Source organism: Ipomoea nil, unplaced genomic scaffold, assembly GCF_001879475.1.
Source record: "Ipomoea nil cultivar Tokyo-kokei standard unplaced genomic scaffold, Asagao_1.1 scaffold0457, whole genome shotgun sequence".
NCBI lineage: Eukaryota > Viridiplantae > Streptophyta > Magnoliopsida > Solanales > Convolvulaceae > Ipomoea > Ipomoea nil.
Window position 1 is genome coordinate 1,192,966 of NW_017616885.1, and position 21,879 is coordinate 1,214,844.

Consider the following 21,879-nt stretch of genomic DNA (forward strand, 5'->3'; position numbering starts at 1 on the left):
TGTGTGTTAAATTGTTAAATAATTTATACCCTTGCAGATATCTATTAGGCTCATTTTTAGTGTACTACACAAGTTCATTTTCGCTATACTTATATTAGAAATTTACTTCCAAGTTGCAACTAATATATTAAAAATAGACATATATATTACTCACTCCGTTCATTTTATGTGTCGAGTTTGATTTACGAGACTTGATTGAAGTTATTTATAATTTATATAAAATATTAAATTTAGAATTAATATGTAAAATTTATATATTTAGCATAGTTGAAAAAATCGCTAAACGCTCCTCGAGCGCTCGGGGGCGCCTAGGCGCTCATGCATTTTTTATTTTATTTTTTAGTTTTAAAAATTTGTTTAAATTTTTTTAATTGTTTAAGACATGATAATTATAAACTATTTAATAGTTAATACTAAAATATTAAATATTAACCTAAAAAAGCATCTAGAATTTGAACAATTTAAGGTTATTTCGCTCAAAACGATGTCATTTTGAGTGAAATAATTCATTTAAAAAATAAGGTTACAATAGCTAATCGGCCAACTAAGCGACCTAGTCGGTGTCTAGACGGTCTAGTTGGTACGTAAGAGGCTAGACGGTCAGCGCCTAGGCAGTCTAGTCGGCTGCCTAACCATCGATTATGGTGATACGCTAGGCAGCAGGCCAGCGCCTAATCGGTGCCTAAGCGAGATATTTGCAATACAGATATTTAGAAACTACATTAAAAGTACCGTTAAATAAAAAATAATTATAAAAAAATACTCCAAAATCGTAATGAAAATTAGTGAAAATAAAAGAGTTAATTTTGACCAATGAATAATAAATAAGATAAATAAATTGGGACAAAGAGAGTAGTAGATAACGACCTTGTAACGTGGACCATGGTCGGTGATTTTCATTAACAGGCCGGTTGGAAATCCAGAGAAGATCAATAGTCGAAGATTATATAGGGGAGAATCTGGAGACTGCAGGTACATACAAGGGAGCATAATGGAATTACTCATCAGTCATGAGGCACATAAGCCAGCCCTTTCATCTGCAGAATCAGAAATCCAAGAAGAGTGTATATGGCATGAGTTTGAGGGTGGCTTCCATCTCTTGAAATAAAGAAATGCACATCATTCTTGATCTCAATCCAACTATATCCTCTTTCTTTCACCACTCCATTTTTTTCCATTCTCTCCCTCACCCTTTTGGCATCACTCCACATACATTTAGAAGCAAAAAGATTTGAGAGTAAGATGTATGACCCACTATCCTTTGGATCCAAAGAGATAGCCATTTCTGCTGCATATTTTCCCAGTTCAATATTCTCCCCAGCTCTACATGCACTCACCAGGCTTCCCCACACTGTGGCTTCTGGTTGAGTTGCCATTCTCCCAATCAAATCCACTGCTTCACGCAATTCACCGGCTCGGGCCAACAGTGAAACCATGCAACCGTAATGTTCTTTTTCTGGCTCAATGCCAAACCGGGACAGAGAATTGAAGTAGGAGAAGCCTTCTTCTACCAGCCCGGAATGGCTACATGCTGAAAGCACCCCAATGAATGAGACCCCGTTGGGTCTGATGCCTTCGTTAATCATTCTATCGAACATACAGAGAGCATCCCGGGCTTCTCCATGCTGGGCATACATAGATATCATGGAATTCCAGCAAGCCACGTCTCTCTGGGTAATAGAATCGAACGCCTTCAGTGCATCACCCGAGCTTCCACAGTTGGCATACATATCCACCAGAGCATTTCCAAGAAACGGGTCTGAATCTAGGCCCGCCTTTATGATCTGGTTGTGAAATTGCAGCCCGTGGGGGAGACTCGCTAGGTTACCGGATCCTGTAAGAAGGGCAATGAACGTGACAGCATTTGGCTTTAGCTTTAGCCCCGAAGAATCCTGTAATTCCAAGAAGAGCCTCAGAGCCTCTGCGATTCGCGAATGTTGTACATACCCAAACAGCATCGTGTTCCAAACCACAATATCTTCCCCGTCCATCTCCTCAAATACTCGCCTCGCATCATCAACCGAAGAAGAGAATTGTGAGTAAGCATTTATAACGCTGCTTCCTGCAAACAATTCCCTAGAGAATCCGGATTTCGTGATGAGACCATGAAGTTGCCTGCTCAAAACCAGGCTAAGCAGGGAAGCCGATACGCCCAGCAGGGTAACAAAAGACAAAAGACTTGGGTGGATCGAGTTGATTCTCATTTCAGCAAAAAGATCTAACGCTTCATACAGCATATCCCTTCTATAGTACCCCTCGATCATTGCATTATACGCGATTACATCACTTCTCTCCATAGAATCAAAAGCCTTCTGTGCATCAACTAGCGAATCGCATTTAGAATACATACCAATCAAGCTGCTTAGAACATAGTCATCGGTATTGAGGTTAGCTTTTAGGGTATATGCATGTACTTGTCTTCCCTGGTCTAAAGCCTCACAAGAACCACAAGAAATAAGTACACTGCAGCAAGTAAAGCCATCGGGTTTCCAACCTAACCGGTTCATGTTCCCAAACTGCTCGATGGCTTGCCAATCGAAAGAATTTTGCATGTACCCAGATATAATTGTAGTCCAAGAGATAACATTCTTGGTGTCGAGTTGATCAAATAATGCCCAACCACTCTTAACTTTACCGGATTTCATATAGAAATCAATAAGCGCATTACTAACTGAAGCATCATCCATCCCTTCTCCCCACCGGAGCACATAGGCATGAATTTGCTTCCCAGCTTCAAAATACCCGAGTGATGAACAAGCAGTTAAGGCACATGTAATTGCGTACTTGTCTGGGACGAGACCGATCTTCCTCATCTGGAAAAACAACTGCAATGTAACCTCACTCTTTCCGCTTCTTGCAGATGCTGTAATAATAGTCGTCCAAGCAGCTGTGTTCTTCACTGGTAAATCATCAAACATCAATCTTGCAGCACCTATGTCGCTGCGTTTAGAATAGAAATCAACCAAGGCAGTGCCCACGTTGACGTGATGATAGAAACCGTTCTTGAGAACAGATCCATGCAACTCAACACCCCTTCCCGCACCACCCAACCTTGCGCAACAGTGAATGACACTAGCCAAAACAAACTCGTTAGGGCCCTCATCAGAACATCTACAGAACTCCACAAACATCAACAAGGCTTCTTCGTAAAACCCTCGATGGAAATACATAGAAATCACCGAAGCCCAAGTGATCAAATTCCTTTGCGGCATTGAATCAAACACAAGGCGTGCATAGTCCAAACAGCCCGATTTTGAGTAGGCATTAATGAAAACGTTGTTGAGGAAAATGCTCGATTCGAACCCCAAAAGAATCACTTTACCGTGGACTATTTTGTTGTACAGTCTAGGATCTGCTCCCTGGGGTGGTGAGAGTAAGAGTTGGCTCAGCTGGTGACTTTGGGTTCGCCTGTTTCGGGGAAAAACATGAACACTCTCAGGGCTGAGAAGTGGAGATGATGGAACTATAGAGAAACAGCGAGAAGTTTGTATATAGGAATACAGTTTCACCAAGTTGCAGCTAATCTGGCAGCACCTTCCCCTCATTGCATGGTCAAAACATGAACCACATAAGAAATAACATTGAGAGAGAGAGAGAGAGAGATAGAGAGAGGAAAAAAACATCTTTCCACAATCCACACAGAGGTTTAATAGTTTGAAGAAAGTAAGAGATTTACATATTTTTGCATACAAACGAAGGACCAGAGTGTATAGAAATAATGAAGGATGTTTAAGAATTTGTTCACCGATTCTATCCACATGTGGGAATAAAACACAGATTAGAAGAATTTGTTGTACTGACTGGTGAGGGAATCCTTGAGATTAGAATAGACGCTATAAAGGGAGTACTGCCGGAGGTTCTTCACTTCATACCACGAGTTGAAAACCGACTCGTGCTTATCAGTGCCGGAGAATGTCAGTTGTATTCCAAGGCTACAGTCTACATTCCCACCTCGGTTCTTGCAGGAATTGGTCTTCATAGCACAATCTTGACCATTGAGGCATGTGAAGCCTGAGCTGCCTTTGCACGATGCACACCCATCCCTCTTCCAGTACAGGTTTTGCAGTCTGCCCTTTTTGAATTCAAAAACCTGTATCATAAAGATCTCATCAGTTTCATTAAATAAATGCGGAAATTAATGAACATTGTGATAAATTTGCAGAATGTTTTTTCTTATTACCAGGGTAAAGCTTGACACGATGTAACTCCCGTTAGCAACAAAAGCTGGGGGAGACCTAGCAGCATATTTCCTACCAGCAAATGCCACCATATACCCTCCAACAGAGTCCTGTTGCAAGGTGTAAGTAATACGAAAAAAAGTTTTATTTGAAATCGAAGTATGAGTGAAAGAGACATCAAAATAGCATCATGAGACAAAGTGGACAGAGATAGCCGAAGAATTTAGATAGAAGAATGGTGGGTTACTGTAAAACAATGCAATTTCTTTCTTGTAAATGTCGTTCCTGTTGCAGGATAAGTGAGTTTTTAATAAGCTTAGAAATTCATTATTCAACTTTTGGGGTTTATCGTTGAACTCTATGTAAGTCAACCTTTTTCACTGCAGTGTCAAACTTCAAAATTATTTGCAATTTCAGCACTAACATTCCACTTTTTATTCAAGGCAACTACATGAACTATACCATGTAGTTTTTCTTCTTGAATATATTCTGTAAATTGGATTGTATTCTTCAGCTCCTTTTCAAACCAGAATTGCTAACATAGCAGGGTATACTAGATTACTAGGTGCATATCAACATATCGTACATGAAAAATTGGATCACGGTAAACTTGTCAAATTTCATTGAACTTCCCTCATTGCTATTACAATATTTTATCCCGTCCCTAGTTACCCCAAGAAAACATTGGATTGCTATTTCAATTTCATCTTTTCTACCACTCTTAATCCCACCTCAGGCTCACTGTAACACCCCATAGTCCCACATTGGTGGGAGAAGTAAAATTGAAGTATAATATAAAGTTAAACCTAAAGGCTGTAACTAAGGCTAGCTCAACAAAACATTGGATTGTTATTTCAATTCCAACTTTGATCCCACCCTTAATGCCAATCCCAGGCTCACTGTAACACCCTGTAGTCCCACATCAGTGGGAGAAGTAAAATGGTAGTATAAGATTAGGTTGAAACTAAAGTTTTGAGGTTTCTTGTTTCCGAACAAGTATTCCACCCGGTATCAGTGTATCACGCATATACCCAGCACAGATATTGAAGCCCAAGTAGCATAAAATGCAAGCATTAGAAAGCTATTTGTAGCATCCTACTACTAATGCAACTACATGATTGATTATGGTCAAACCATATATCCAGAAAGATGAGTGCATAATTTCTGTTAGTTTGTTAAGTTGTTTTCTGAGTTGTGATTCCAGATTGTGAGGGGGTGGGTTGAAGGGTATTTTGGGAGCTGTTAGCTAGCATCTTGGGGACTATATATTGTAGGGAAACAATTGAAACAGATATTCTTGGATAAATAACTCTCATTTCACTTTCTCCTCTCAACTCTCTCTTCTTCTCTCAATTCTCTCTTTTTTCCTGCAACAATTGTGGTGCATTACAGTATCTCTCAATCAACTGCCTATATTTTCAATTTGGACCAAGTAATTAGGAACGAAGCGACAAAGAACAATTTTATTCCCTATCCATCTACTATTGCCCTAATAAAGAATCCAGATAAACAGACCTTTGCAGTTCTAACCACATTCCTCCAATTATCCCAGTAAAGTATGACTAAACCTAAAATTCTCATCACCAATGAAACAATACACAAACAAAAACATAGAAATACAATGTTTGAGGGAAGGGGAATGGTTACCGGGAAGAAGCTGGAGGTGTTGACGGTGAGAAGCGAGATCTCGTCGACTTTAGGTCGGAAGACAGCGAGCTGAGCGTTGTTGAGGGAGAGGCGGCGGTCGCAGGGAGACAGCTGGACATCTTTGTTTTTGCTGTCGTTGATGAAGGTAGCGTTCCTCGCCGCGAATACGATTCCGAAGGTGAAGCCGTCGGACTTCTGTACCGTCGTATCGGCGCACGGCGAGAACACGTGGTTCGTGTCGCTGCTCGATTCAGCCAAGAGAAAGAGAGTTGGGAAGATCAGCAGAGAGAGAATCGCCGACGGCCTCGCCATAGTTGGTTTGATCGCCGTTCAGCAGTCCACAATGGGTCAGCAGAAGACCGATAGACTAAACACTCCAACTAACTCTGCTCCTTTGATTTTCTTTTAATTAATTTCACTTTTGCTCCCACAACTTTTGAAATCTTTTAAATTTTTGGTGCATGACTTTAATTTCTTTTTAATTTTAGTATCTAACTTTGTTATATTTATCAATTTTATCCTTCCGACTAAATTGACAATGAAATATTACCGAATTTTATATTTTTAGGGGCAAAATCGTCATCTCAATGAAAGATCTTCAAAATCTAAATAAAAGGAAAAAAATCATATTAAGAGAAAAGGGAGGGTTTGTCAATCGTTGACCCTATAAATCACATAAATATGTGTCTAGTTTTTGTTCGTCTTCCTAGGGATGGGCATTTGGGGGTTCTATTCAGGTTTTTTGTTTTATTTTTGTTTCGGTATTATGTATTAAAAAAATGAAATCATTTGATTTAACATTATAGTTCGATTCGGTTTCGATTCGATTTGAATAAATTTGGTTTCGATTCTAAATTGGTTTGGTTCAGTTTAAGAATCTCAAATTTTAATATGAGTTAATATCCATTTTGGCCCCTCGACTATTAGGTAATGCGCAATTTAATCATAAACTATTAAAAGTATCCAATTTATTCCTCTAACCTGTAAAATCATACCCAATTTGGTCCTCAGTAACAATTTTCATCTATATACTGTTATAGAGAGTGGCAAAAACGTCTTTTTATCATAGTCGAGGGACCAAAATGGGTGTTAACTACTACTACTACTACTACTACTACTACTACTACTACTCGATCGATCCGCTATCAAGATGTCTTCTTTTTTTTTTTTTTTTTTTTTTTTTTTTTTTTTTTTTTTTTATGACGAGAAAAATTCACAATCATTATTTTATATATGCACAAAAATCAAGAGAGTCCTGACAAAAATTGAACTCTATAATGATCTTCAAATAATGCTTCACTCACTTGACCACTCTTTAGTCCTTTCGGAATATAATGATATCTTTTGATGCTTTGATTTGTAGTGGAATTATTGTGCTCTTGGACGGGCTTGAGTTGTTTGAAAGAAATATTGTGAAAGCACGTAAGATCCACAAGCTTGTCTTGATTAGGGATTAGGGAGTGTGTAAACTTTGATAAATTTTTAATTAACCGATCAAATCGACAAAGTTCGGTTAACCGTTTTTAACGGTTAATTCGGTTTGAAGTTGTTAGTTAACCGAAATTATATATATATATATATATATATATATATATATATATATATATATATATATATATATATATATAATATGTAAAATTTTTATAAAATTGTAATGTTTTTATGGTATTATTTTTGTATATTTTTTTATGGATTTATCATTATTATATGTATTATATTATTTTAATTAGATTTATTATTATAGGTATTATTTTTTGGATTTAAAACTTTAGCTTAAAAATACTCACCAGGACTATGTGGTCCAATGGTACCTAGGTTGGATTTCCATTTGGAAGGTTGTGAGTTCAAGCCTCAGGGGATGCGTTATTAGCTCTTTGTGTTTTAATAGATTGAGAAAGTATATGAACAGATACTACAATGTAATAGAGCTAGTAGCATTCAAAAATGGAGGAAAGAATTGCCCCAATATCAAATATAATAATAATAATAATTTTGGTCACTCGACTATTAGATATTAATAGTTAATACCTATTTTGGTCACTCGACTATGATAAATGATGCTTTTGCCCCTCTCTATAACGGTGGATGGATGGAAATCGTAACAGAGGATCAAATTGGGTATGATTTTACAAGTTAGAGGACTAAATTGAGTACTTTTAATAGCTTGGGGCTAAATTACGCATTACCTAATAGTCGAGGGACCAAAATGGGTATTAACTCTTTTAATATTTACTAATTTTACAAACACTCTACCAAACGCTACATATTCACATAGTTCAAATCCAAAGTCTAAAACATTATATAACAAAATATCAATCCAAAGTTCAAACACACTATTAGGAATTTATTACCAAATATCAATTAGTTTTTTTACACAACCGACTCTTCAATTGGCTCATTTGGAATATTTTATTGACAAGATGAATAATCATCTATTTGTATAGTTAATATTTGAAGAACAAGTGTCAATTACTGTATAGTTAATTTTTGCACACAATACATCATTGCTAGTGCACTAAAATATTATTTTCCTGTGCATTGAAAATATATTCCTGTACTAGAAAATAATTCATGTGCACTGAAAATCAAAATTAGAATGATGTTAAAGCACTTTAATTTCATAGAAACATGAAACTGTTGAATATTGTAAGAATAACTTAAGTTAGATATAATTGTGAGGTAAAGAACAATTGCAGCAAACAACAAAAGTGCAAAGTAGAGAATAAGCCATAAAGAAATCAAATAAAAAAAAATTACAAGAGATACTAGTGAGAATAGGAAATGAACGACGGAGCAGGCATCAAGGGACTTGGATTTATTATTATTATTATTATTATTATTATTATTATTATTATTGTTGTTGTTGTTGTTGTTGTTGTTGTTGTTGTTGTTGTTCTTATTATTATTATTATTATTATTATTATTATTATTATTATTATTATTATTATTATTATTATTATTATTATTTTTATCAAAAGATATTCGGTTTGGCTTTTAACCGAACCATTCAGTTTACAAGAATCCCAAATTGTTCGGTTATTCAGTATATTACTAGTTCAGTTCGGTATGATTCGGGAAAACCAAACTAGCCCACCCCTATGTCTTCTCCATTATTCTCATCGACCAAACACCCATAGATCTGATTTACAATGTTTTTAGGGAAAATGGCACTTTTTTCCACTGAGTTATATACTTATAGCACTTTTTCCCCCTCATTTATTTAGGTAAGCACATTAGCCCCTTCAATTATTCTAAAAGTGGTGGTTTTTCCCCCTAATATATTAAATTGACATTTATACCCTTAAAATAAACATTTTATTTATTTTACTTCTCCAACAAATTATTGCGTATACGTAGGGATGACCACGATTCGGTTCGAACTGAATCGGACACTATAGCAATCGAATTAAAAATTTTCGGTTATGATTCAGATCTAGAACCCAATATTTGGATTTCAATTTATTAAAATTATGAATCAAAGAAATTGGATCCTGAACCGTGAACCAGCGGTTCCGGACCCGATTCGCGATTTTGAACCATTTTTATTTTAAAAATAATCTAAATTCAACAATAAATGTATTTTATTTTTTCAGTTCGGAACATGAACCGTCCATTCCGGGATTTTAATAAACTCTAAATATCGATTTTCGATTCTAAATTGTAATTGGAATATTTCGGTTTGGTTGCTATAGTGTTTATTTGGTTTGAACCAAATTATGGTCATAATTTGTTGGAGAAGAAAAATAAATAAAATATTTATTTTAAGGGTAAATATGTCCATTTAACATTTTAGGGGGAAAACAGCCACTTGAATAATTGAGGGGGAAAAAGTGATATAAGTATATAACTCAGGGGGAAAAAGTGCCATTTTCCCATGTTTTTATTTAGATATTGAAGATCTTTCTTTAGGATGACGATTTTACCCCTAAAATATAACATTCGATAACATTTCGCAATAAATTTGATCGGAAGGAACAAAACTGATAAAATAACAAAGTTAGACATCATAATTGAAAAAATTTAAAATTGTACACCAAAAGTGATAGAACCTAAAAAATCGTGAGACCAAAAATAAATTTAATTCAAATATTAATATGCATTACTAAGATTTTTAGTCCATAAGAAATGAATAACTACCATTATTTGAAAAATGGTATTCGTATTGCTCGTCGTTGATCCTACTTTGCTAGCAAAATAAATAAACCTCTTGAACTAATAGTGATCACTCTAATAAATTTAAAAAAAAATATTGCGAAGAAATTGAGTCATAATGAATAGTTTTGACTATTACGGTAAAATGTAAAAGAACACCGTAGAAAATGGACTAACACAATTCGAAACTCCCCAAATTTGATATTGATAGGGTCTCTGAATTAATAGTCAAATATTATTACATTGTTAATTTTGATAAAATAAAATTATTATACCTAATTATAAAGTGATACCAAATTAACAATATTTTTAATTTAGTAAAGTCATACTATATTTTGAGTATAAATCATTACAATATTATAAACAGAGTTAATAACCGATTTGGTTCTCCGATTATTGCAAAACTACTGATTTGATCCTCGACTATAATCCTTACTAAATTAAGTCCTCAACTATTAAAATCTTACTCCGTTGAAATTCCATTCATGAAACCTTAAATTTAAAGACAAAAACATAATTTCATATTTCTTTTTTATTCTCCAACGTCTGCATCTGCTGGTCTGTTCCAATTTGAAACGGCGTCCCATTAGTTTTAGCATTCACTAATAATGTTTGTCACAAAGAGAATCTCTCTCTCTCTCTCTCTCTCTCAACGCTCATCTGCTCCTCCATTTTCAGGATAGGGCTGTAGATCATCTTGTATTAACCTATCTCAATCTCTCTCCATCTCTATCTCATCTGGTAGATTTTGAAACCTGAGAGGGAAAACACAAGAATTTTCTGTGAAGTTAGAGTGGGGGTGAGAGGCAAAGTGATAATGGCTCTGTTTGGTAAAATGGCTATTAGCTGATAGCTGTTAGTTGTTAGCTAATTGTGTTAATTAGAGGGTATTAATAGTTGATAACATTAGCTGATTGTAGAAAAGTGTTTGGTAAATTAGTTGTTAGTTGATAGCTGTTTGGTATAATTTCTTTTCTCAAAAAGCTAATTGAAAAAGTTGCTTGGAGTAGCTTTTTGACTTTTAGCCTTTTGGAGTTGTAAAAAACTAATTAACCAAACATTTATATTGATATTTTAACTAACTCAAACAATTAATAGTGGTCAAATAAGCCAAAAATTGGCCTATAGGCCAATTTTTTACCAAACAGCAGGACCAATGTCTGTCTGTGTCTCTCTCTTCAAAATTTTTAAACTTGGATGATCTACTCCTATGTTCATTAGCAAACCATCTCATCAAAGTACAACTAACCAGAAATGAAAATGTATAAAATATTCATTAAATCATTGGTTTGGGAGTGAGCAAATAAATGAATAAAATAACAAATTTTACGTAACCAGCAACTGGAGCGACCCAGATAACCATCTCCGGTGAACCCTTCAGCCGACAGTGCCCTTGAAGCCACCACCCCAGCTCAAGCACCTGAATATCTAAAGAAACCGCCGCCGGAATATTGATCATTATGTTGGTGATAATGAACCACAATGGATTTAATATCCGTAAAATAATATTTATATGTATACACACGAAATATATATAAAATATTATTGGATATATATCCGAAATATATATATACACACAAATATATATAAAACAGACCCAACGGTTATATATACATGTATATCTACGAAAAAGATATACCAATATATATCAACCAAAAAGAAAATATAATCCTTAGATTATAATTCCAAAACAACAAGAAAGAACGGATTTTTGCTTAGAGCATAATCCAAAACAAGAAAGAAGGAGAAGGAAGAAAGATTCGTACGAGTTAGGCAAAGTGCCTGTCTTTCCTTAAAACCTTATTTGCCACCTCCCAAAAGTGCTAGGAGCGTTGTGGCCTAGGTTTCCCAGGATAAAACGTACAACGGTTCGACGTTTGAGCACCCAAACGAACGAACCCGGCGAACTAGAGCATGGGACGAACACAACTACAAGAAGGGAGTAGGAGCAGAGATTTTGGAGCTGGGAAAACAGAATTTCAGTGTTGTGTGTGTTGTTTTCAGTCTGTGTAGAAACATTGCTGCTACACCCCTTCTTATATAGGAGGTGAGGAATCAATAGCATTTAGTTTAGCATTTAATCCACGATTTGTAACACCTGAAACAGCCACCATTATTGAGATTTAACTCAAAAATTCAAAAGGTGGAATTAACGCTTCAGTGCTGTTTCAGCTCAGTTACCACACGAGACTGAACTCTCGTGTGAAAACTGTACAAAAATTGGCATAACTTAGCCCGTAAGGCCAGCCAATTTCCGGACGACATTCGTGCCCCCAGGTGCCGGCGCACACGAGCTCGGGCTTGAATCAAGCCTTTTTTTCAATCTCGTCTAGTTGGAATTTGATTTCCCCCCCCCCCCCCCCCCCCCCCCCCCCCCCCCCGCGCGAGAGAGCCTCTATGCTATACAATTCTACAAGCTTTAAAAAAGCTCTTGTATAAAAGGGGGGTGAAATCCTCTTTCCAAATCAATGTGGGACAAAGCTCACTTTTCCCTTACATTTTCCAACTCAAATGGGTCTACTTTGAGAATCAATATCTCATTCACCCATTATCCGTTTTGAGCGTACAATATATCAATCTCTTCGTCTCACTACGAAGAACCCGAATCCACTTTGACCCGACCCAAATCGGGAGTGAACCCCACTGATAATTGTACCACAAAATAGCCACTTAATATGTCATTTTATGCCATTTTAATGCTATTTTTCCAACAATCCCCCACATGAATGAAAAATTGATTTTCAGGGTATTTTGAAATCGGAAACAACTGTGTTCAAACGGTCAATCCCTGCATAGGATAGGTAGGGATCACTATACCCTTTGAACCTTCCCTTGTAAAGACATGTTTACTCTACTGGCTGTACGGTAGAACGCGATGTCTTTGAACCGACTGCCGTTTGTGTAGACGATGACATATCTCACACAGGAACCTCCCAACCATGCTCTGTTCTCATGATTGTGCCCATTTTGGTCGTGGGTCACCGTCCTGGTTCTGCAAGAGTTTGTGAAGAATTGTGCCCATCAATTCTCCTTTGAAGCGACCCTCACTTCTCTCTCACATAGGTGATTCTTTTCCGAGTATCCCGCATACTCACACATGTCAACCGACATTCGAATCATTAAAGCATCAACATGCTAACCTTGCGCGGGAGTCACTGTTCTAACGAGGAGTGGTGGGGAGTCCGAGACCCCCACAGTGACACGCTCCGTTCCATAATTTAGTTGTCCCATTGAACCTAGGTGCTAGCTAGGTTGGGTGTCCACTATAGAATTTTTAGTCTAAGGGCTTTAGACCCATTCCTCGTTCCAATTTCTCCACAACCATTTGCTTACCCTCGGGTTAGCGAGTTAGCGGCCGCTACGTTATCTTTTGACATCACGTAGTCAATAGAGATAACCCCCATTGTGAGAAATTGTTTAATGGTATTATATCTACGACTTATAAGTCTAGACTTACCATTCCACATTTAACTCTGTACTTAACCAATTTTGGCTTGACTATCACAATGCACACAAATTGGAGGTACGAGTTCACCACTAGGAACATTCTCGAAATAATGGCTTAGCCATTCGGCCTACTCGCTCGCGACACGAGTGTAAGGCTCTCAGCTTTGATCCCGTCGGATCTTAGCTATCACAAATTCATTTCGAGAATTTCCGTCCAACCGACTGCACTGGCCTACGTAAGGACGTAGCCTTTAATGGACTTAGTATCCTTTGATATCTGTGCTATATTTTCCAAGTACAGCTAGATATCTCACTTAGTGCAGTCCAACGTCACGAGCATACCTTGAGTATCTCATAACTTTCACTATTGCCTTCTAGTGCATAACACTAGGGTTACTCGTATGTCTACCGAGTTCGTTAACCGCTAAGGCAATATCCAGCCTAGTACAACCTATTAGATACAATTAAACTACCAATAATCTGAATGTATTCTCCATGAGAAATACAATACTCGTGATTATTGGCTAGTTGTAAGTTAGTATCTAACTATGTCCAAGCCACTTGATTAACATCCTTTGCAAGGATTTAATCAACACAATGAGATTGGCTTAACACGAGACCATACAGTCTTCTCACAATTTTAATCTCAAGGATTAAATCTGCCAAGCCCACACCTTTGATCGCATGTCAAATCTCAAATTTAACATGTTCTCGGTAGAATTGATCATGTGATCGTTACTACCCACGTTGAGTTTATCGTGTATAGACAAATAGTGATAACCTCATCTATCGTACGCATTACGTAGACATTTATCACATTTGTTTATACTGAACTAGTGACACATCATTGTATGATAAAAACTTACATGCCAAGTACTAAGGCAATTGTTTCTTCAAACCAAACAATGATCTTACCAGTTACACACTTTCTTTCGGGTTGTTCCATGTCTATTAAGAAAGCGATACATCCATTTCGATAAACTTCCAAGTTTCGCTAAACAGCTCTTGGGAAGTATCATCCTAATGGATTTCATTCTCATCACAAGAGAATATATATTGAAGTAACTGTGGCACTCGCATTGCATGTAATCTAAAATTACAAGCCCGGCCATTTTACTCCAATATAACCAACCGGTTTTATCTTCCGACTAGTGATCCACTTAGGATCCCGAGGTTTTACAACCTGGAGGAAGAACAACCAGTTCCAAGTATGATTCTTTTAAGATAGAATCTACTTCACTCTCGGTAGCCTCTCTCGGGTTGGTCCATTTGTAAAAGTCACCACTTCTACATATGATCGAGGCTCGTTTTCTAACAACCTTGTCAGAAAATCTAAATTATTTTCTAGTATGCAAGTTAGAATATGCGCACCACATTCTAACACGTACGTCAGAAAATATGGACCAAAGGATTTTTCAATCCTAGCTCTCTTACTACATTTAGCTTTGAGCTCGGGTTATCTTTCATACCCTTCAACCATAGCTAAGCCGAAAGTTCCTTTCAACGTGCTAGGTCCTTTATTGAACCTTCACAGAAATGCATTTTCTAAAGAACGATGAATTTCTTGATTCAATTTATTGTGTTCTTATGTACATCCAGAGCGTAGGACTCTTGTACTAAGAACCAAAACGCCTTTAGTAGGAAAATTTCCTACGTACCCACAATTCGTAAGAATTTCATGCGGGTAACCTTATTTAAAAGGTACTTACTTGTCCAAAGTATTGTCTCACCTCACATACTTTGAGGTAGACCCGAACTTATCAACGTCTTGATATTTTATGTTCGACAACAACGTTTGATTGAGGTGAATACCGTGTCGTATGCTCGAGTACGATACCAACGCTTTCGCAGAAATCACCAATAGGTGTTTCATGTTCACCACATCAATCACTCGTAACCGCATTAATTCACAATTAACTTGGTTATCCTTTTATTCTTATAAAGAATAAACATGTGTTACACGCTAACACATCTCGTAGGTGCTAACAGATTAGCCCTCACGAATCCATTCGGTTTTTGACCGAAAGGCCACAAGCCTGAATCAGTGCTTCCGAAATTGAAGCACGAATCAGTGCTTAGTAGTGAAGCACGAAACATGCTATACCAAGCACGAATCATTGCTTCTAAACTAATGCATCGATTCCAAAGCAATCTTTATTGCTTTAAATTATAAACTCACAACAACCTTTCGTTGCTTAATTTATAATTACAGTGCTACTTGGCACTAGGATTATTAGTTAATTTCACAATTAACCAAAACCTCCTTTTGTGCTAATCACATAACACTTTTACAACGCTAAATTTAATTAGCCACATACGAAAGGTTTAAGCTAAGTAGATTAGCATTAAGACCAATCATAATCTAGCACCTTTATTGCTATTACTAAAGCACCAAATGCTTAAGTTTTCAACACCTAAAGGTGCAGCCACCAAGTGGCCGAAAGTGCCTAATTAAGCACTCTACCTAGTGCTTAATAGCACTGTTACAGTGTTTTAATTTGCACTTTCCATTAGTGCTACAAAAGCACTATTCACCAAAACACAATTGATCTCAAATTAAATAATTTGGAATTTTTGATCAAGTTAATTATCACACAATTAACGAGAACAAATCAACCAAATTTTCCGACTAGTTGAATCAAGCTTATATAATCTTTCTCAGAATATTATATAAAATATTCAACACTTGAGCTGTGACGCTCACGATTATATAGTTATCCCAATTTTTGACAAATTGATCTTTGAAATCCGTATCGTTCTACATGAACCTGAACCGAAGTTCGTTACGGGATTTCAACATGTAACACGCTTGTTACATTTTATTTTGGCCGTTAAGCCATTTTAGCATTTTCCACATAATGCCCCGTGATGCACAACGCACCCTTATTGAATCTTATATATATTAAAAATATCACACAAGAATATTTTAAAATATACAAAGTTCAAAACACACAAATGGAACAATTCATTTTATTCAACAATAAAATGTATCACAAGGATACTACAACATTCATTTAACAAATAAATAAATAGGAAAATTACATTGGAAATTAATTTCCATTATTCCTATTTCGTAGTAATCCTTCAACCCGTGTGCCTTGTTCCATTTTTCAACCATCCACTCCACGAAGGGTGGTCCATAGTGCACATCGGGGGTACCTCGGTTGTGACCTCACTTGTCCAACCATCCACATGTCTTAAACATAGCGAAGTTGTCCTCAACCTTTTCACCAGGATGACGGTTCGCTTTGTAGTGGCATTTTTCCTTCTTCTCGTAATCTTCTTGAAAGCTAAGCTTCCGCTTCAGTTTCCTTCGATTACGGTTGAAGTCATTGGTAACACTACCATAGTCCTCAGACCATGTAGTCATTACACCATCATAGGATCCTCCATGGCTTTTAGCCGATCCACTAGACAACACAATAGGTACCAATTGTGTGCCACGAGCCACAGGTCTACCGGTTTGTGAACCAAAGTTCTCCGGAGCACCATCGTGTGTCTTTGCAACTCCCATGGAAACAACATTTCCAACGTTGCTGCCATCAACTGGCATCACGGAATGTGCAACATCATTGCCGTTCCGACCATTTGAATGTGCACCACGAGCAACATTCACGGATCCAACACTTTTGAAATCCATCGACTTGTTCATTATCAAAAGTATATAAGGTTTTAAGATTGTTGGTGATAATGAACCACAATCGATTTAATATCCGTAAAATAATATTTATATATATACATACGAAATATATAAAAAATATTATTGGATATATATCCGAAATATATATATACACACAAATATATATAAAACGGACCCAACGGTTATATATACATGTATATCTACGAAAAAGATATACCAATATATATCAACCAAAAAGAAAATATAATCCTTAGATTATAATTCCAAAACAACAAGAAAGAACGGATTTTTGCTTAGAGCATAATCCAAAACAAGAAAGAAGGAGAAGGAAGAAAGATTCGTATGAGTTAGGCAAAGTGCCTGTCTTTCCTTAAAACCTTATTTGCCACCTCCCAAAAGTGCTAGGAGCGTTGTGGCCTAGGTTTCCCAGGATAAAACGTACAACGGTTCGACGTTTGAGCACCCAAACGAACGAACCCAGCGAACTAGAGCATGTGACGAACACAACTACAAGAAGGGAGTAGGAGCAGAGATTTTGGAGCTGGGAAAACAGAATTTCAGTGTTGTGTGTGTTGTTTTCAGTCTGTGTAGAAACATTGCTGCTACACCCCTTCTTATATAGGAGGTGAGGAATCAATAGCATTTAGTTTAGCATTTAATCCACGATTTGTAACACCTGAAACAGCCACCATTATTGAGATTTAACTCAAAAATTCAAAAGGTGGAATTAATACAAGATTAATCCTGTAACAGTCCAGAACCAACAAATGGTCCGCGCTGTTTCAGCTCAGTTACTTTCGGGATGCACGAAAGTTCGTTGCTGCTACACCCCTTCTTATATAGGAGGTGAGGAATCAATAGCATTTAGTTTAGCATTTAATCCACGATTTGTAACACCTGAAACAACCACCATTATTGAGATTTAACTCAAAAATTCAAAAGGTGGAATTAATACAAGATTAATCCTGTAACAGTCCAGAACCAACAAATGGTCCGCGCTGTTTCAGCTCAGTTACTTTTGGGATGCACGAAAGTTCGTGCTTCAGTGCACACGAGATTGAACTCTCGTGTGTGCTCACAACACGAGAGTTCGAACTCTCGTGTAACCTCATGACAGCGCACGAGAGATCAAGTCTTGATCTCGGGTGATCTCTCGTGGTGTGGCCATATAGTGTTGGAAAACTGTACAGAAATTAGCATAACTTAGCCCGCAAGGCCAGCCAATTTCCGGATGACATTCGTGCCCCCAAGTGCCGGCGCACACGAGCTCGGGCTTGATTTTTTTCAATCTCGTCTAGTTGGAATTTGATTTGCACCCCCCCCCCCCCCCCCGCGCGAGAGAGCCTCTATGCTATACAATTCTACAAGCTCTAAAAAAGCTCTTGTAAAAAAGAGGGGTGAAATCCTCTTTCCAAATCAATGTGGGACAAAGCTCACTTTTCCCTTACATTTTCCAACTCAAATGGGTCTACTTTGAGAATCAATATCTCATTCACCCATTATCCGTTTTGAGCGTACAATATATCAATCTCTTCGTCTCACTACGAAGAACCCGAATCCACTTTGACCCGACCCAAATCGGGAGTGGACCCCACTGATAATTGTACCACAAAATAGCCACTTAATATGTCATTTTATGCCATTTTAATGCTATTTTTCCAACACATTATTCAAAAGAATCCCATTGTTTGACGTGGGGGAAAAGTTCTTGCCGAACAGAGGCTTCATGGCTTCAATCCGATGCCCGCATTTCGCCAAAATATTGATCATTATAGTGTCGGGAGTTAGCTGGTAGACCGGGAATTCGATAGACATAGCTCCGTCGGAGGTGCAATTCAGAGCGATTCCGCAGCCGGAGGAGAAGCCAAACGGGAACGGAAGTTTCTTTAATTTAAACCATCATCAACATATGAAAATGAAGTCAGGTGAGTATGAATAACAATTTAGAGAGCCAAAATCGTCATATAAACTATTGTTAATCACTATTGGATTCAGTTGGAGTTGGTGAATGGTGGTTGCTGTTCCATTGTTACACGTTAGCGATTTTTTCGGCGGCAGCCATGGGAAGGAAGACCAAAAGATGGGGAAGAAGAAAACAAGAATGTGAAATTACGTTTTTGCTCTTAAATTTAACAGCTCATGGATGGATTTTTAAAGAAAGACTAAATCGAGTAAGATTTTAATAGTTGAGGACTTAATTTGGTAAGAATTATAGTTGAGGACCAAATCGGTAGTTTCGGAATAGTCGGATGACCAAATTAGTTATTAACTCTTATAAACATAAATCATTACCAATATTTTTGAGCACAAAACTCATGCACCTTAAGCAAAAACCTCACACACTTTAAGTACAAAACTCTCACACATTAAGTACACACTCACGCACCTTAAGCACAAAACTCACGCATCTTAAGCACAAGACTCACACACCTTAAGTACAAAACTCACGCACATTATTCACCGCACACCGCACGGGAGACACTTAACCGCACTGGAACTTAATTATATATATAATGTCACACAAGAATAAATGTAAACATCAGGTTTCGAACCCAACCTCTATAAATTAACAAATCTAGCACGCGACATACAAATTGTGGCACACGATTACATTCGGCCATGCACACGACATACCGGCTAATGGCACACACTACATCTGTTCGCACAGTCCTCTATAATATACTTCTCCTCATTTGAATACACACACACACACACACACACACACACACACACACACATATATATATATATATATATATATATATATATATATATATATATATATATATATATATATATATATATAGGGAATGGTTCAGGTGCGGGTATAGCTTCCGTGCGGTTGTGCGGTTAGATCTGAGCCGTTGATATCAATGAAAATTTAAAAAAAAAAAACGCGTGTCTAGAAGAAAGAAGCATAAGCTAAAAATGACACACCTTAAGTGATAGAAACATGCACCTTAAGTGTTAGATCTTAAGCACAAACTCGCGCACATTAAGTACAAAACCCACACACATTAAGCACAACCTCACGCATATTAAGCACAAAACACACGCACTTTAAATATTAACTCACAGACTTTAAGTTTCAACAACTATTGACATTAAGCACAAACTCACGCACATTAAGTACAAAATCCATGCACATTAAGCACAACTTCACGCACATTAAGCACAAAACCCACGCACTTTAATTATTAACTCACAGACTTTAAGTTTTAACAACTACTCACATTAAGCACAACCCCACGCACATTAAGCACAAACCTCACGCACCTTACGCACAAACCTCACGCATCTTAATCACAGATCCACTCACCTTAATTTTGACCTAGATGCAAAAATTACAAAATTACCACTGCGTTTTTTTTTTTAAATTTTGATAATCCTAGACGTTGATTTAAGTGAGATGAATGGCCCAGATTAAACCGCACAACCGCACCTGGACACCTTAACCGCACCCGAACCTAATTATATATATATATATATATATATATATATATATATATATATATATATATATATATATATATATATATATATATATATATATATATATATATATATATAGAGAGAGAGAGAGAGAAAGAGAGAGAATGTTAATACCCAAAATGATTATCGACTACGGTTATTTTTCTTGAATTCGTTATAAATGAATTTAGTGAGTCAATGTAGTTACAAATTTTACGTTTTTCTTATTCTTAATATAGTCATCAGTTTATTATTCTGTCCAATTAGTATTAAATTAAATAGATTAATAGAAGGACAATTTAATAATTACAATATTTACCTCTAATTTATATTAAATAGAAAGACAAGTTGTTTTTATTACAAAGGTAGGGGATAAATAGAAGGACAAATTATTTTTATTACAAAGGAAGGAAATACCCACATATACAATCTACACCTACACCGAATCTCATACCCTAGACCTCTCATATAGGGGAGCAACCGGATACCACAAGATCCTTGGTAAATAGAAGGACAAGTTAATAATGACAATATTTACCTCTAATTTACTATCTTTCACCGTCTTTTATTTACGACCAGCGAAAGAGGGCAATTTATATCCTACACCACGGTGCGCGTTGCATTGTGCGCTCAGATACAAAACGACGTCGTTTCAATTTTTTTCTTTTTTTGAAATTTCTCGCCCCAGTGTTTGTCAGTTAATTTTTCTTTAAAAAAAAACCCATGTTCAAAAATGTACATAATGTTATACTAGAATACACATAATTATATACATGAATGTACATAATTATATAACAAAATACACATACTCTTTTTTAAAAGATAATACACATAATCTAACATAATACATAATAAACATAAACTTTTAACATAATACACATCAACTCTTAACATAATATACAAAAATTTCATGATTTGGATGTACATAATTGTATAAAAAAAATATACATAATTGTATAAAAAATGTACACAATTAAAAATATACATAATTGTATAAACAAATATACATAATAAAAAATATACATAATTGTATAAACAAATATACATAATTGTATAAACAAATATACATAATCATGTGAACTTCCTATCGCGCCTCCCAAAATGACGTCGTTTTGGGAGGCGCGGGGCATACAGTGCACTGTACGCCGTGGTGCAGGATATAACGATTGTCGAAAGAGTCACCTCCAAATTTTCTTCTTTTCTAACTTCTATGGTAATTCTTTGTTTAATTCTTTAAAAATCTCATATAAACTAGCAAAACCATTAAAAAACACAAAACTTGAAACGAAGATGCAAATTTTAAGGTGAGACAGAGAGTCATATTTAATACTACGTGGTCCATTA

The 21,879-nt window shown here is 36.5% G+C and overlaps 2 protein-coding genes across 2 annotated transcripts; both read right to left on the minus strand.

Moving 5' to 3' along the window:
- Positions 1 to 869: 869 nt before the first annotated feature.
- LOC109172974 (pentatricopeptide repeat-containing protein At4g39530) lies at positions 870 to 3,630 on the minus strand. Its single transcript, XM_019322221.1, has one exon. The coding sequence runs from the start codon at positions 3,621 to 3,623 to the stop codon at positions 1,005 to 1,007; it is 2,619 nt and encodes an 872-aa protein (XP_019177766.1). The 5' UTR covers positions 3,624 to 3,630; the 3' UTR covers positions 870 to 1,004.
- On the minus strand, positions 3,616 to 6,196 carry LOC109172976. Its single transcript, XM_019322223.1, has 3 exons — positions 5,826 to 6,196; positions 4,181 to 4,288; positions 3,616 to 4,090 (listed from the first exon to the last, which is right to left on the minus strand). Exons 1-3 carry the CDS (start codon positions 6,135 to 6,137, stop codon positions 3,779 to 3,781), a joined length of 732 nt encoding a protein of 243 aa, XP_019177768.1. The 5' UTR covers positions 6,138 to 6,196; the 3' UTR covers positions 3,616 to 3,778.
- Positions 6,197 to 21,879: the final 15,683 nt, after the last annotated feature.

Bases quoted from the DNA above. Each gene is read 5' to 3' on its own strand.
- LOC109172974 (XM_019322221.1), bottom strand. From the start codon at position 3,623: ATGTTTTTTTCCTCTCTCTATCTCTCTCTCTCTCTCTCTCAATGTTAT.
- LOC109172976 (XM_019322223.1), bottom strand. From the start codon at position 6,137: ATGGCGAGGCCGTCGGCGATTCTCTCTCTGCTGATCTTCCCAACTCTC. The intron at 4,289-5,825 runs GTAACCATTCCC...ACCTTGCAACAG, and splicing joins ACACCTCCAGCTTCTTCCCG to GACTCTGTTGGAGGGTATAT. The intron at 4,091-4,180 runs GTAATAAGAAAA...TTTATGATACAG, and splicing joins TCGTGTCAAGCTTTACCCTG to GTTTTTGAATTCAAAAAGGG.